Below are 11,614 nucleotides of genomic sequence, written 5' to 3'. Positions count from 1 at the left end.
CTGGAGGTGGAGGTTCCCCGGCCGCGTCCGCGGGGATAGGGAGAGGCAGCCAGGCAGGCGTCACATGCGGTCTTCCCCTTGCGACTCGGCTTTGGGTCGCGCCGCTTTGCCGCGCCCGGCGTCGGGTTGCCGGTTGGTTGATTGCTTGCTGCGCGGGGCTGTCCGTGTCTGGCGCTTGCCTTTGCTTGTGGTTGTGGCGCCCGTGTGGACCCGGGCCGTGCGTGCGGGCATGATTGGCGCGGATTCGTGGTACCGCCCTACTCCCACTACGTAGTCGTCGCCGCCGCCAAAAGTGAGTCCGAGAATTTGATTGGTACCGTGACGGCGCAATGACAACACGGTCCGGGTTTTTTTTTTGAGTGTGTGACACGGTCCGGTTGGAGTAACCATTCAGTTGGAATCGTGTGCGCACACACAGGACTAGGGGAGCATGCAGAGATTTGGCCCAGGCCACTAATTGCGGCCCACCAGCCGAGCATCTCGGCTTAGTGATTGGTTGGGCCGGGTCAGACAGCAATAGCCCAGTTTCGTTCGGAATCCGAAGTCATTTGGCCCACAACTGCATTCAACGATCGACAACAAAGTGTGAACCTCAGCAGTTGGCACATTATTTCTGCAACGACAAGAACGCTTCAGACAAGAATCGTGAAGGCCAGAGGTTAATTAATCTGGTCCGTGATCACCTCCAAGTAGGTCATCTTCATGAATACTCCTAATCGTGGCCTTCTTTGAATAGAAAGTGCCCAATCGTTCTCTTTGCTGACCAACTGTATCAAAACATGCCATGAAATCCGGAGACGGGTACACTGTAGTAAACGCAGCTAAACAGCACGCTGCAAAAACAATGCAGCTAGGGGTCGGCGGCACACAAGCCACAGAGCGACAAGCCGAGAACAGAGTACAGAGCCATCCGATCCCCCTCACGCCTGCAGGTTGTGGAAGCCGCTCAGCGCCTCCTGCAGGTGCGCCACCGCGCCGTCGTAGTTGACGAACCCCACGAACCAGAACTCGTGCCTGTCCACCGACACCAGCTGGATGAACTTCTCCGCTGGGTTGAGCTTGCTCGCCGACGCGCTGGCCGCCCTCAGCCGGTGCAGGGGGATCGCCACCTGCACGCCTTCCGACCGTCTCAGCCAACAGAGGAGAAAAACGTCGCGCGCGGGACTAGAGCGTGCAGACGCCCAGCGCTGAACGCGAGCTGTTCCTCGATACTATACCAGTATACCTTGTAGTAGCTCCACTCCGTCCGGTCACTGTCGCCGTCGCCGCCGCCGTCGCCTCCGCCGGCCTCGTAGGACAGGGGGCCGTCGCTGCAGAAGGCGACCCTGGCTGTGGAGAGGTAGAGGACGCCCACCACCGGGCCGGCGGCCGTGGAGAGGTAGCACGCGTAGGACTTGCGGAGCTGCTCGTCCGGCGGGGCGCTGAAGGCCCGCCGGAATATCCTGTCGTGGCCGCCCTCCGCCAGGACCTTGGTCCCCTGCGCGATCCTTCCCACCGCCGCCTCCGCGATGCTAGGCGCCGTCCTCACTGCTGACCAAGGAAGAATTCAACTCCATGCATGGTTAACTACCGGTACTAATCGGATGATGATTAAGGCATTAAGCTAGTAAAGAAAAAGCGGCAGCGGGGCAACGAGCTAGGAAGAATCACCCACGGTGCTGCCATGTGTTGCGCGACAGGTCCTCCGCCTTCCTGGTCGCCTCCCCGACCTTGCGCCCCCACCGCGACAGCGCACTCTTCACCGCCTCCGTGGTGCCTGGGCGCGGGAACAGCAACCAAAACCGGGTAAAGATCTAAGCGCCGGACGGGAATGAACACGGAGCCCTGAACGCGCGCGCACCCTTGGACGGCGACGCCGGCTGCACCGGCGAGGGCATCGCGTAAGGGCTGTTGGCCTCCGCGGCCGCCGGCGCCGACCACCTCCTCGCGGCCGGCTGCATCGCTCGCGTGCGGGATCGCAGGAAAGCTGGTTCACCTCGCGCGTATCGAAATGGGCTGGCTCTGGTTGCTTGTGCGCGACGGATACGGCAACGGCGGAGTAGGAAACTGAGGACGCCCCCACTCCGCTCTGCTATTTACCGAGCGCGACGGCGACGAGCCACCGTCCCATCAACCACCCCATTCGCTGCGCCGCTTCGGTTGCACCGGCTCCCGTATGGCTGTATCATCTGTGTGCAGGCGGGGCGCATGTGTTGTGTCGGCGCTCGGCAGCCCACAGCGGCGCGGGCCGATTCGACGGAGCCGGCCCGTTTGGGCCTAAGCGGACGACGCCACGTGACGGGCGCAGCGGACCCCCGGCCGGAACGGCACGGCACGGCTCCTTTTGTTGTGTTAAAAAAAGGATCCATCGGCGCCGGTCGAGACGTATGCAACGTTGTGGAGAGCGGACAGTGCCACCGCTCCTCGTTCGCGTCACGCTACACGACTCTCTCTCTCTCTCTCTCTCTCTCTCTCTCTCTCTCTCTGCTACACGACTCAACCAGGTTCAAGAAAGCCAGGATTTGGTATCATCTGATCTAGTGATCCTTGTTACTTGATAAAGCAATCAATAGAGCGTGCCTTCTTAAAAGATGTAAGAGATCTTAGTTTTGTCCTAAGTTAAGCTTACATAATTTAGGTTCAATTTTGGAAAATATATTAACACCGTAATGCCAAACACATGACTATATTGTTGGTCTGAAACTTGATAAGACCAAAATTTCAAAAGAAGAAAACTCAAGGAAATGTTCAGCTACTTCTGATTCAACAATGACGTTGATCTCATGATCAGTGTGACAATGTCTGGTTGGCAAAGAAAAAAAATAGGCAGACTACTCGTGGTCTTGAGGAAAGAAGGCCCACTAGGCAGTGGATGCCTGGGTGGGCCGCTTTCCACACGGGCTATTGTCTAAAAAGGCTTGGACCAGTTGATTAGCATGGGCTTGTTTTCAAATCCGCCCCTAGTAATCATATACCACATTTTTCTATATGTTAAAGCTCCACCCCTCCTTGCCCTCTCATTGGTCCACGATAGCAAAATTAATTTCCGCCGACAGATGCCGATCGCTCGGCCCCCGCTGCTCCCCCGTACCCTATCCACGCGCTTCCATGGCGAAGCGACGGCGGCGGCCACAGCGGCGCTGCCGGCGACGGCGGCCGGGTGGCTCCACCTCTAGGAGGAAGCTTGCGGCCACGACGTCTGTCGCCACCAACAGCAGCTCCTCAAGGCGCTGCCGCCCGCGGACCTCCTCCTCTCCCCCAACTCTTTCCCCTTCCTGACCTGCTCCCCTTCCCCCACACTCTTCGCGACGCCGAGCACGGCTTGGCGGCTGGGCGCGCCTCCCTCGGCCCTTCACCTCCCCAACCTCCCTCCCCCTCTCTTCATGCGTCTCCATGGCCGCGAGCCCCACTGGCCGGCCGGCCGGCCGTGCAGGAGCGCCCGTCCCATGCTACCACGCGCAGATGGAGGTCAGCGTGCGCAGATCCGCGTGCATAGCATGTGGCCGGCGCTTCTCTAGCCGCGGGGGGCGACGCGCCTCCGTCCGCTCAAGCCATCGCGGCTCGGGCGCTTGATTCGGCCAGATGCCACCACTGCCTACCCTCTCCTCTCTCCCCTCCATCCAATCATTGCTGTGGTTTTGGCGAGGATCCCTGCAGCGGGGCCACCCACGCTGGCGCAGCTCCACCACGAGAGCGCCGTCTCCATACCCAGCCTCTGCAGCTCCGACTGTGCCGAGGCCATCACCGACGACGACGCGTCGTCCTTGTTGAGACCTAGCGCAGCAAGGCCATCCTCCTCAACGACCAAGAAAAAGTTCCTCTATTCCTCTTGCCGCCCTGTGTACTGTCTCCGCCGCATGTGTTGTTCGCTTCGTTCTCTACGTTGACATGTTTTGTGTAACTTCAGAAGTTGGAAGCGTGCACTTGATGTGTGCACTGCTCGCCACCGAGAGGCTGTTGTAGGTAGGTAGCAAGTAAAATTAGCTTCTGATTTCAACTTCTAGATCATATTCAACATACAATGCATTATTAGCGTTACACTTGAGTTGTCAGTTAATGGTTTTACAACAATTCTCAGATCATACACCTCAGTCCATGGGTCCTTACAGCTTGGAGCAGGAGGAACGAGGGGTGGTTTCTGCCCCATCAATGAAGGCGACCACTTTGCAACGCCAAGCACTACCATTAGGCTGCCTGAAGTATTTGTTTTATACATAAATGAATCAGTTCAGTATCTATGTAGTGCTGAAACGTGCATGGTTCATAGTATCATCTGACACAGCTCCATCTCGGCATACCTCAAGAAAACCAAGGTTCCAAGTTCTCTGATGGAATGGCCGATGATGGAAGTGAGCTATCAGATCATCACCAGTCCCCCTTTCTATGTGATTGTTCCTTACAATGGTGCCTGATAGATCAGTTTCTCTCAATTTCGCAATTGCTTTTTCCTGGTTGGGAATATCACGGCAAATCTGATGCCTGTTAGCAGAAGGCAACTGTCTTGATCATCCTGAGTTATCGATGTCTTGAAGGCATATAATACAATGCCAGTAAGGTTAGTAGGCTACATTAGAATCTAGATAAGAAATGTGGTGTCTATCTATTCTAGGCAATGATTCCTGGAGTTGTCTTATATTTATTTTTCAGAACCTTCTATGTGTATGATTCAGTGATATGATGATAACTACATGCGACTGTGGACTATTGGAAATACTTCAGGAATTTAGGTATGTTACCTGATTACCTATGGCCTTACAGGAATTTAGCTTCAGAGAGTTGTAACTAAGGTTCAGCAATGGATTATATTTGCAGGTCTACGCAATGCTAAGCATGCACCCATTGCAAGCAGCAGTGGAGAAACCAAACAATATGTATGTACTCCTTTATAATCTTTAAATTTATAATTGCCTCCGATAGACAGCACCAGTGCTCAACTGAATTTTATTGAAAAGTCATTCTGAAAGCCTTTTGCAGTGAGATGCTCACCATAAGGATTTTGGTTAGTTTTATTTGTCTAGACATCTATATTACTGTTGTAAGAGATTCATGAGCTTTTTAGGCCTTCTTTATGCTCGAATTCGGATGTCAAGTTTAAATATTTGGGGGCAAAAAAAAGATTGCAACAGTTTTTTAGATCATCTTTTAGGTAAGTTACGGTTGTATTTATGTTGTAATCATAACCACCTGATCAATTCATAATATAGTTACCTTACTCTGTCATTAATTGTTTGCTGCAAAAGTTGTAGGTAGTAACAAATTTTTAATTGGACTGTTGGAATCTTAATTTGATATTTTGAACTGTAGGATAAAGTTGTCAATTTGATCCCTTTAAGTTTCCTACCACTTCTTGATCTACCTTGCAGATTTAAGGAAGTGTGGATAGTGGACGGCTGCTTGGCAAGTTCCTTATAGTTTTCAAAGAGTTTTTCCCATGATCTCATTTATAGATTGGCTTCGAGTGCATAAAGATCGCCATGCCATTTTACAATTTTCAGATTCAAGCACACTCGCTTTCATGAATGTTAGCGGCTTGAAGAGTAAAACTACATGATAGGATATTGTCAAACACATCTTTTTTTGTTGAATGCTAATTCAGCTTCCGTGAGCTAGCACCAGCGATTGCACTAAGTTGTACGGTAATGTGCTAAATTCTTTTCTACACGACCCCTTTCTATTTTAGCATAGGAACAGTGCATTGTTTTGCCTGGGATCTCTATTCTTGTAGGTCTACCCTTAGTTATTTTGATCTTCAGCGATTTTCTTTTTCAATAGACCTTTTCTGTGTTGTTGCCATTTCAGTAAAATATATGACTTATCAACAAAAGTATTTGAATTGGAAGTTTGGAACTACATGTCCAATTGGAAGAATACTTTTATAGATATGTGTTCTTCATGATTTAGTTATACTTATTCTGTCTAATTAGCAGTTAAATGTCTGCCATTTACTTTGATTGCCTCCCATGTATGCAGCAGGTTCCTACTGCACCTGCATTTACTGCACCCGCGTGCGCACCAACAAAATATTGGACTATTTTCAAGGTAGAGAATCAGATTATCCAAGTTCAGGTTGGGATAATAGGATATCAAGCTACTACTTAATGAATCAGATTATCTCCAGTGCAGTACATGCATTTACCAATAAAATGTTTAGGTGTAGCATCTTTGTAACTATATGTAGTTCTGCATTTAAATTTCCAGGGAAAAACCATAGATGTTAGCTTTGGTACCATTGTACATAAATGTACATGTGTATTTAGATTCTATTACAAGAAAAATAAATTATATTTCTGCAGAACCATTATTCTTTTACAAATATATGCTCCCTTCGTTTACTTAATTTGAGAAAAAGAAAGTAAAATCTACCAATTGCATTTTTATTCCATTATAGAATATAATTGATCTTTCCTAAGTGACAATTACAGGGGTTTAGAAAATATTAAATGATTTTTCATCACAATGTTTTTGGAACATTTATGACCAGAATTTTAGCCATTTGCTTCTTATCTTTTTTATTTGTGAAGCTGTTCAAATTGCACCAATAGAGATAACACCTTTCCATATGTAATGTTTGTGAAGCCTATTTCAACAATGCTCTTTCAATGATACTACAAGATGTGTGGTCTTCACCAAGTAGCCAAGCGGGTAAACTCTCTTTTTGATTGTTGTCTATAGTAGCCTCTACCTGCTCCTACTCTAACAAAATTGTATGGTAATAATATTTGCACAAGAATGAACTTACTACCAGTCCAAAAAACATGTAAATGTTGGTTCCGATTGTGAATCTTTGTAAATATTCTCTCTTCATTGATTGTAGCATGTTTATAGTACTATGTGAACTTGCAAAGATTTGATTGCTTAAATACATATTTTATTATTTTATAAGGTCATAAAATTTGTAATGAACAGCAAAGCATCTAACTGAAATTACTTCAGGAGATACAGCTTGATACCTTGTGTTTGCTAAATCCAAAGCTTCATCATTACAATGGAACAACAGGAGACTCATAGGACGAAATTCGCACATGGTTCAATTTGAGGTAAATAAAATCACTTGTTCCGCAGATACTCGGTTGCTATGACTATATAGTTGCAACTTGAAGACATTCAACACAGGCCACATTTGCAGCCTTCTTAGCTCTTTCTATTACAACCTCATTTATTTTGCATCCACATTTCTCAAAAACCAATACCATTAAGAAAAAAATGATGTTTACTATTGCATAATGAATGCTTGCTACTCTCCTCTCGCCCTCAATGATATGAACAATCATACTCTTAGTATGTGTACCAAGCATAAGAGGTTCATTCAGCTTTAGGGCACAAAATTCTTTTCTACTTCACCTCCTAATGACATGCATTATATTGTGCCCAAATAACCTTGAAACCTTATAATGCCATCAAACTATACATAAAGAAAAAAATATCTTATCTGTAACCCACTCCAGTTTATGACACTCTGTAGGAAAGTAGTATGCGTATAATGTGGTCGATGTATTGCTTGAACCCCTAGGCTGATTATATAGAAGTACTTGGCTTGGAGGGCAAGTAGCCTCTCCTAGAAATAAGGAAGGTTATCCTAGGATTACAATCAATCCTAAACTAACCATATCCGGAGTTGCCTAATATACTCTAACACACTCTCCCTGTTTTTTTAACAGAAAAGAAAAATAGAAGTTTCTGCAATTTCCAAGGTGCTTCTAAATTCAAGTGCTGCCAATGAAATTTTACAAAAGAAAAACATGTTTCTTTCATTTCATTTTTTAAAAAATGTTACCAAATGTCATCATTTCTTCTGTAGCCACACTCTCCCAATAACTCTTTCCTTACCTATACCTCTTATCCTTTCAGGAACAATCAGGTCACCATATCGACATACCAAAGCAACCTTCCACCACAAATGGAATCGCTTCAAGTGCGTCATCAACATTCACCGCCCAGATCGATGCAGCCGCCCAAAACGCTGCCAAGAAAATCTTTGTGGAACTGTAGAACCTAACTATGGATGCACAAACTGAAATTCAATTTCCCGACATAAATTCATCCTTCTCACCTTCATTTGAGGTACCAGCTCCATTCCTGGGTGCTTCTACCAATATTCTAGCTGGATTCAAAATTAAAGAGGTACACCGAGATCATCTGCACCTACCTCCATACCTTGCAATGGACATAAATTTATCACTAATTCAAATTAAATCGCAATGGTTACAGGTCAGGAACAACACAGCCATCCTAGGAACGTTACATTCAGTAACGCCTATGCCAGAAAATATGATAGGCAGTAGCGCTTTTGTACTAATATATAGTTATGTATTATACATGTGAAATAATTGTGATGTACCATATACCTACTAATATTTGCAACTGTCATGATACTAATTTTATATCTGTTAATGACATCCTATCTTAATCTAATGATGGCGCGCCAAGGCGCACGCAAAGTACTCGTATAAATTCAAAGCCCTTTTCAACATGTTAGTGCTTAAAGGGTAAAATCTATAGAGTGAAGTCCATTTTTGACCATCCAATTCTGGCCTCGGTTTGGTTTTGGCCATCGAACTCCAAAACCGGATATCTTTGGCCATCCAACTATCAAAACCGTTCAAATTTGACCATCGGGTTGTTTTGGTGGGTGGTTTTAATTTTTTATTTACAATTAAGTCTTTAGATTTTAAAATGATTATTACTTTTTGCCCGTACCTTAGATTTAGGTCATTCTTGTAATCACACATTCGTAACGGTGAGCTTTATCTTTTAAAATATTCTTCATACTATTTTATCACTATTTGTTATATTATTCTTATATTGTTGTGTAAAAATAACAATATAAGAAAAGTAAAATAAATAGTTACAAAATAATATAAATAATATTTTAAAAGACAAAGCTCATAGTTACGCAGGCATGACCACAAGAATCACTTAAATCGGAGATACGAGAAAAAATAGTAATCATTTTAAATCAGAGATATGAGAAACTATTTTATTTATAGTTTAATATTTGGATCTTAAAATGATTACTATTTTTTCCTCATATCTCCAATTTAAGTGATTCTTATGGTCATGTGTTCGTAACGATGAGCTTTATCTTTTAAAATGTTGTTCATATTATTTTATAATTGTTTTTTTACTTTTCTTATATTGTTGTTTTTACACAACAACATAAGAATAACATAATAAATAGTGATAAAATAGTATAAAGAATATTTTAAAAGATAAAGCTCACCGTTACAAACGCGTGACCACACGAATGACATAAATCAGAGGTACGAGCAAAAAGTAATAATCATTTTAAGATCCAAGGACTTAATTGTAAATAAAAAATTAAAACCACCCACTAAAACAGACCAATGGTCAAATTTGAACGGTTTTGATAGTTGGATGGCTAAAGATATCCGGTTTTGGAGTTCGATGGCCAAAACCAAACCGGCGCCAGAGTTGGATGGTCAAAAATGGACTTCATTCAAATCTATAATTGTGTCTTCTACGCTACGCTTAACATTGTAATACTGAATGGCTTTTGTGCATTCTTTTTTATGCAGCGATTGGATTATGATTCCTTTATCTAAAGGGCAGCGTAATGGAGGGCGTTGTCAAGGGCGATCTAATCCTTCTAACATAAAACAATGCCTACGGCCTACCTACGTAAGGATTCATCCTCAAACTTGATGTTATAGCGGTTGTCAAGGTGGCGGCACTTGCCGCCGACACGTTAGGAACTTAGGATCCTATCACACACAGTGTTCACCACTCTGGCAACTTCAGATTTTGGAGGCATGGTTGTCCGTGTCATATTGGTTAAGAGTGGTTGGACGTCAGGCTCTGACTAAGCTCCTAGCTACAAGCCAACGCCCCCACACCCGTAGGGAATTCCACAATGCATCTCAGGGAGCCTCCGGATTCACATGTACTACGGGGAGAAAGCATCTTTCATTATGTCCCAAATCAATCCTCGGGCCCTAGGGATGGGACGACCTCTGCAGCTCCGCCAACACAAATAATGAAGTGAAACGTGATAGATCTAGATTGGCACCTGCATAGCTAACCCATACATGATTCCACAGTTTCAACTCTTACTAGCATCTAGTTGTATAAAATTTCAAGGTTGTCAATGGTCACTTATGTTTGTGTCAGGAAATAAGCCAAGTACCACCCACTCCTACATCTCTAGCACAAATTTCGTGGGTCGAAACTAACAAGGTACTCCCTCCGTCCTTAAATATTAGACATTTTTGCTCTGTCCTAAGTCAAAGTAGTCTAATTTTTACCAAATACGTAGAGAAGAATATTAATATCTAACACATCAAATAAATAAATTACAAAAATATTTTTATAGTGGATCTAATTATTTTTATTTGACATTCAAAATATTATTACTCTTCTATAAATTTGATTAAATTTAGAACAATTTAACTTAAGACAAATCAAAATATCTTGCATTTCAGAACAGAGGAAATATTTAACTACAAGTTGTTTCGCTTTCGCCCCGATATTTACATGTTCTAAGAAATAAAAATATGACAAAAATATTAATATTATAACAACGTCAAATAAAAAGAACAAGCCCATTATTAGCCCACTCTGTTCACGAAACCGCGCGACTTTCGATTTTCGTTTCCAAAGCAAATGATGTAGCAGACGGGCAGACCCGGTCCCAGTTGGATCCAAACGCTCGTCTGGGTCCGGCCCCAGCTTCCTCAGTGTCCCACGATGACGAAACAATTGTTTGATTGCCCGGCACTTTGGGCAGAGATGTCATCCATCATCAGAATATCATGTGTATTGTCAATTTCATCCTGTGTTAGGGCTAAACGATGGACCGGCTACCAGTACCACACTACACTCTGGCAGTCTGGCCTATCACTATCCTGCCCCCGGCATTTGACCACCCTGACAACTGCCCGGGGGCTCCGGAGAGGAGACCCACCTCCTGCTGACCGCTGTGCGCCTGCACCGTCCGCCCCGGCGGGGACGATGCGTCCAAGGCGACGGCATGGGGGCGTCGGTCGGCGTCGCCGACGCCGACGCCGACGAGGACCGGTCTCGGCGCGCGATCCCATCTCGTCGGCCCCGGGGAGTTCCGCTGGCTGGAGCCTTTGGCCAGACGCGGCTACCGGGCTGCCCCACGATTATTGTACTGCCGCCAGGCCTGCCGCTGCCGCCCTGCAGGAGATGAAACATTAGTTACGGTTGGGGGGCGACGCAGCTTCGCGCTGGTGCGGCGTGGGTTTATTCCCTCCGCCGCTAAAGGTAAAACCGATCGATATCGGCGAACAGCGCCCAGTGTTCTGTTCTTCGAGTTCCGTGGTGGTGTGCATGCATATGTCCCTGTTCGGCTGCTGATCTGCCGGTGCTTTAGCCCTGCTGCCCGCCTGACCGAATTTACAGCCAAAGCCGACGAGCTGTCGCTGCCGTGCGCCGGCGCGCATCTCGGGACGGGCCACGCCATGCGTCGCTCGTGGGGGGCGACGAGCGCGCACCCATCGTTTTTCTATCGGCAAGGTTCCTGAAACGAGCAGCGAGCGGGAGGGAGAGGGAGCTGGGAGCAATGGCGGCCTGGTATAAGAAAATGGCGGCGGCTCGTATCTCTATACGGGATGCCACTGGCTGCGTCTGCGTGGAGGGAAACGTACCGCTAGTT

General features: G+C 46.1%; 1 protein-coding gene and 1 long non-coding RNA gene across 22 annotated transcripts; one reads left to right on the top strand and one right to left on the bottom strand.

The window, feature by feature from the left end:
* Nucleotides 1–733: 733 nt before the first annotated feature.
* LOC120681672 (GLABRA2 expression modulator-like) lies at nt 734–2,106 on the bottom strand. The gene is made up of 4 exons (XM_039963263.1): nt 1,841–2,106; nt 1,655–1,756; nt 1,226–1,527; nt 734–1,109 (listed from the first exon to the last, which is right to left on the bottom strand). Exons 1-4 carry the CDS (start codon nt 1,938–1,940, stop codon nt 921–923), a joined length of 693 nt encoding a protein of 230 aa, XP_039819197.1. The 5' UTR covers nt 1,941–2,106; the 3' UTR covers nt 734–920.
* An 858-nt stretch (nt 2,107–2,964) lies between these two features.
* Nucleotides 2,965–10,122, top strand: LOC120681622. Of its 21 annotated transcripts, none has more exons than XR_005677968.1 (10): nt 2,965–3,942; nt 4,058–4,534; nt 4,627–4,706; nt 4,792–4,850; nt 5,343–5,615; nt 5,953–6,018; nt 6,556–6,621; nt 6,913–7,016; nt 7,828–8,100; nt 8,188–8,391. It is a non-coding gene; the product is annotated as an uncharacterized LOC120681622 (long non-coding RNA). The 21 variants fall into 21 exon arrangements; XR_005677979.1 differs by having other exon boundaries at nt 6,501–6,621; XR_005677993.1 differs by having other exon boundaries at nt 5,953–6,045.
* Nucleotides 10,123–11,614: the final 1,492 nt, after the last annotated feature.

Source organism: Panicum virgatum, chromosome 2K (genome assembly GCF_016808335.1).
Source record: "Panicum virgatum strain AP13 chromosome 2K, P.virgatum_v5, whole genome shotgun sequence".
Classification (NCBI taxonomy): domain Eukaryota; kingdom Viridiplantae; phylum Streptophyta; class Magnoliopsida; order Poales; family Poaceae; genus Panicum; species Panicum virgatum.
Note: the sequence above shows the minus strand (reverse complement) of the source record. Positions and strands in the feature narration are given on the sequence as shown.

Excerpts from the sequence above, each read along its gene's own strand:
- LOC120681672 (XM_039963263.1), bottom strand. The coding sequence starts at position 1,940 with ATGCAGCCGGCCGCGAGGAGGTGGTCGGCGCCGGCGGCCGCGGAGGCC. Across the intron at positions 1,528-1,654 it reads GCGCAACACATGGCAGCACC|TGAGGACGGCGCCTAGCATC; the intron begins GTGGGTGATTCT and ends CTTGGTCAGCAG. Across the intron at positions 1,110-1,225 it reads CGGAGTGGAGCTACTACAAG|GTGGCGATCCCCCTGCACCG; the intron begins GTATACTGGTAT and ends GAAGGCGTGCAG.